The sequence below is a fragment of the Grammomys surdaster genome, unplaced genomic scaffold (genome assembly GCF_004785775.1).
Source record: "Grammomys surdaster isolate TR1022 unplaced genomic scaffold, NIH_TR_1.0 158477, whole genome shotgun sequence".
NCBI lineage: Eukaryota > Metazoa > Chordata > Mammalia > Rodentia > Muridae > Grammomys > Grammomys surdaster.
The window spans coordinates 1-4,070 of record NW_021623083.1 but is presented as its reverse complement, the minus strand read 5'-3'; the positions used below and the strand labels follow the sequence as shown (position 1 = coordinate 4,070).

Genomic DNA, 4,070 nt, shown 5'->3' with positions numbered 1-4,070 from the left:
AGGGGCTTCAAATTTTTACTTAATTTCATTTCTTCTTCAAACATTGAAGTATCAGTAATATCACCTTGTACATTAGTGACCTTATCACTAGACAATTGAAAGACAAAATAATCTTGGTTATTTTGACATTAGACTTGCAGCTTGTAAATGCACCACAATGCAACAATAGCTAATGCTGTACATATAGTACCTCCCTTGATTCATTTATTAAATAAGATATCCATATAATGAGGTCTTGGGAACCAGGCATGGTGGTACAACCATGATCCCAGACCTCAGGAACTTACCTGGAGGCCAGCCTAGGCTATACAGAGAGAACTAAATAAGAACTTATCTCAGACATAAGTAATAGCAATAGTTTTGGAAAGCAATTCAAATAACTGACTAAATGATTTCTAACTGCCAGGAAATAAAAATTATCATTGAACAAAGACTGATTGTTCTTTGTCTTCAAATTCATTCCAGATTATCTCTTTGGTTTGGACATTTTCTGCTCATTTTATAAACAACAAGTAAATATAGGCCATCAAAAAATTAAATTACTAATGGGATCTGGAGTGTGTATGCCGCAGGCCCCAGGTTTTGCACAGACATGCACACACACACACACACACACACACACACATATGCACACACACGTGCATGAGCACATGAACACACCCTATTGATAGCATCTCATTGGTTTTTTTAAGATGTAAATGGACCATCATCGTTTAGCCCTTCCAACTTTAGTTTGATATCATATGGTATATTGCCTCTTAAAAATAATTGTCTGGTATGAATTACATAATTTCCCAGAAAATGAAGATGAGTATAAAATGATGAAAATCCAATTAAGAATTTCATACAAAGTATTTAGGCTGAACTTGGTAGAATGTGTTTCTGATTATTTTGAATTCATGCTTTCAATTGCTATTTACACAAAATTTTTTGGTGCTGGGGAGCTTACTGCATCAAAGGTAGTTCCTCTGCTCCTGTAAGCACTTAAGTGTGGTGATAGCAATGCAACCTCAATGATTAATGATTGAGAACATATCAATAATAAATTCTTGCCTTTCCAGAGTTTCCAAAACAATTTTCAAATTTTGATAAGTTCAATTATTTTTCTCTAAAGAAAATTCGAGATAGATATATCTGGATAATAAAATATGAAAATGGATTTTAAAATAAAATTAACCAAGGAATAATGGTTTGATGGTTTATTATATGAAAGCTGTTGTTTAATTTAACACAAAATAGCCATATTCTCTTGTACTGTTGGACCCCACACATTATTTTTAGTTGTGTAAAATGTAAACTTCCCCAATGTTATTGTTTTTCTCCATTATTAATTTCTATATTTGCACACCATTTAATTACAATGCTGTAGGTAGAATACTGCTGTGGATTGAAAGTGTTCATCCTCAAATAACCCTGCATCAAGACAAATTGAAATAGGAAGGGAGGAACCTGTTGATAGGAAGCAACACAAATACTTGTCCTAAGTCACCCTATTTATGGCAAGTAAGTATTAATAATCAAAGACGAAAATACTTAAAAGCCATTCACCTACACAGTCTGTTGAAAGTTTAATGTGCTCTCATTTACATCCAGGATTTACAAATGAATTTATCCAATTTATCCACGTCTTGCTAAATGTCCGCTCATGCAAAATGAAATCATACTCAAGAACTTACAATGGCTTAGTCCAGGAAAGGTCATTTCTGAAATGTTTTAGTAGCAATTTCGGCTTGTATACAAGAAAATAAAGTCTTAAAATAGCAAATGCAATACTAAAACTAATAAATTAAATGCTACTTTAGTTTGTGTACAAAACATATAAAATATGACAGATGACTGTATCTTATGTTCACACTTCATCAGCTGTAGACAAAGCTGCGTTATCATTCTATGTAATAGGCGTGTGGGGGAGGAAAACACACACATGTACAATGGAGTTGCTTTACTCAGTCATAAAGAAGAATGAAATTATCATTTTCAGGAATAAATGAAACTGCGGATCATCTAGGCTCAATTATCGCATTCTAAAGAACATAAAAGCAAACTGGGCTTTTAGGAAACTGATGGGGAGGAATCGGTGGGATTATAGAAGGTGATTAGTTGTATATTATCATGGTGCGGTATGTACAATACCTCTGAAAATGTCACAGTAAACGCTGTATTTTGCACAGTTAAAACACAGCAATGAAAGTGAAAATCAAAGTGAATACTACCTAGAAAGGTATATGCATAGCGTCAACACGATACAATTTGAAGGGGGTAGATTTCAAAATACAGTCATAAAAGCAGAGGAAGAAATTATTCCTAAGAACGGTATTTCAGATGACCATAGAAACACAACAAAGTTACTTATTCCCTTCTCGAATTAGTGAAAGAAAATAATGCATTAGGATTGAATTGATCAAAAGAAGCTAAAAGCAGCATAGAAATATATTGTCTCAAGGAAAAATTATAGAATGCAAAAGAAAAATAATAACCAAGACACTCATTTTGATTCACTTATAGAATCGTAGGTCTTCCTGACACTGAGGTTTAGCTAGGAGTCCTGAAGGAGACTAGTGGGAATAATGGGGTTCATGAACTTGAAATCTGAGGTCCCAAAGTCCTCAGCCAGACAGACGTCATAATGGTAGCTCTGGGACAGGGTCCCCGTACCGCTGACGTCCACCAGGTGGCCAGGAAAGTGTCCCTCAGGAATAGAGCAATCACCCAGAGAAGCCTCCCTTGCCTTCTTGCACAACCTCACCCCCACAAACAGCAGCACAGACAAGAAGAAAAGTGAAGACACAGAAGCCAAAGCAATAACCAGATAAAGTGTGAGCATGTCTTCTTGCTGTGTGGGGTTGAGCGCCACCTCTGGCAGAGGTAGGTAGGGCTGGGAAAAGCCATCCACCAGCAGCACATGCAACATGACACTGACAGAGCGCGGAGGCTCTCCATTGTCCTTGACTACCAGCACCAGCCTGTGCTTGGGCACATCGCGCTCGCTCAGCAGCCTGGTGGTGCGCACCTCGCCATTGTGCGCCCACACGCTGAACAGCCCGGGTTCAGTGGCCTTCAGCAACTGGAACGACAGCCAGGCATTCTGACCAGAGTCAGAGTCCACTGCCACCACCTTGGTAACCAGGTATCCGGGCTCTGCCGCTCTGGGCAGTAGTTCGGTGCAGGGTGCTGAGGCGTTCTGCATTGGGTAGAGCACGAAGGGCGCGTTGTCATTGTCATCCATCACCACCACGTGCACCAGAGCCTGGCTGCTGAGCGCGGGTGAGCCTCGGTCTGTGGCGCTCACATGGAACTCGAAGGTCTGCAGGGTCTCATAGTCCAGTGCCCTGAGTGCAAACAGTTGACCATTGTCTGAGTTGATGGAGATGAGCGAGGCGAGGGGCAGCTGTGGGTCGTGGGGCGGCAGCAGCGAATAGATAATAAGGCCATTGGAGCCAGAGTCTGGGTCTGTGGCGCTGATGGTGCCTATGTGCAGGGCAGGGCTGTTATTCTCGTGAACAAACAGGGTGTAGGAGGTTTGGGTGAAGGCGGGAGCATTATCGTTGATGTCAGACACCTGCACTGTTATGGTGTGCTGGATTGTGAGCTTGGGTGTGCCCAGATCGGAGACAGTGATGGTGATATTGTACTCAGCTCTGCTCTCTCTGTCCAGAGGTCTCTCCGTCACTAAGGTGTAAAAGTTCTTGAATGTGGGTTTTAAAAGAAATGGAAGTTCATTCTGAATAGAACAAACCATCCTTCCATTTTCCCCAGAATCTGGGTCAGAGACACTGAAAACAGCAACTACAGCCTCAGGAGCATTTTCTGGGATGGAATTAGTGAGAGAAGATATGGTGAGTTTAGGGGCATTGTCGTTCACATCCAACACCTGTATAGCTACAGTGCATTTTCCTGAAAGACCTCCACTGTCTCTGGCTACAATTTCCATGTTATAATATGGAGTTGTCTCAAAATCCAATGCCCCTTTAAGACGAATTTCTCCTGTGGCTTCATCTATTACAAATGGTTGAGATACTCCATTGCCTTGAAACAGAGAATAGGCTACATTGCCATGTATGCCAGCATCT

At 40.5% G+C, this 4,070-nt stretch overlaps 1 protein-coding gene across 1 annotated transcript; it reads right to left on the bottom strand.

Moving 5' to 3' along the window:
- Positions 1 to 2,418: 2,418 nt before the first annotated feature.
- On the bottom strand, positions 2,419 to 4,064 carry LOC114615819 (protocadherin beta-8). The gene has a single exon (XM_028761429.1). It carries the CDS (start codon positions 3,929 to 3,931, stop codon positions 2,537 to 2,539), a length of 1,395 nt encoding a protein of 464 aa, XP_028617262.1. The 5' UTR covers positions 3,932 to 4,064; the 3' UTR covers positions 2,419 to 2,536.
- Between the last annotated feature and the right edge of the window lie 6 nt (positions 4,065 to 4,070).

Excerpts from the sequence above, each read along its gene's own strand:
- LOC114615819 (XM_028761429.1), bottom strand. The coding sequence starts at position 3,931 with ATGGAAATTGTAGCCAGAGACAGTGGAGGTCTTTCAGGAAAATGCACT.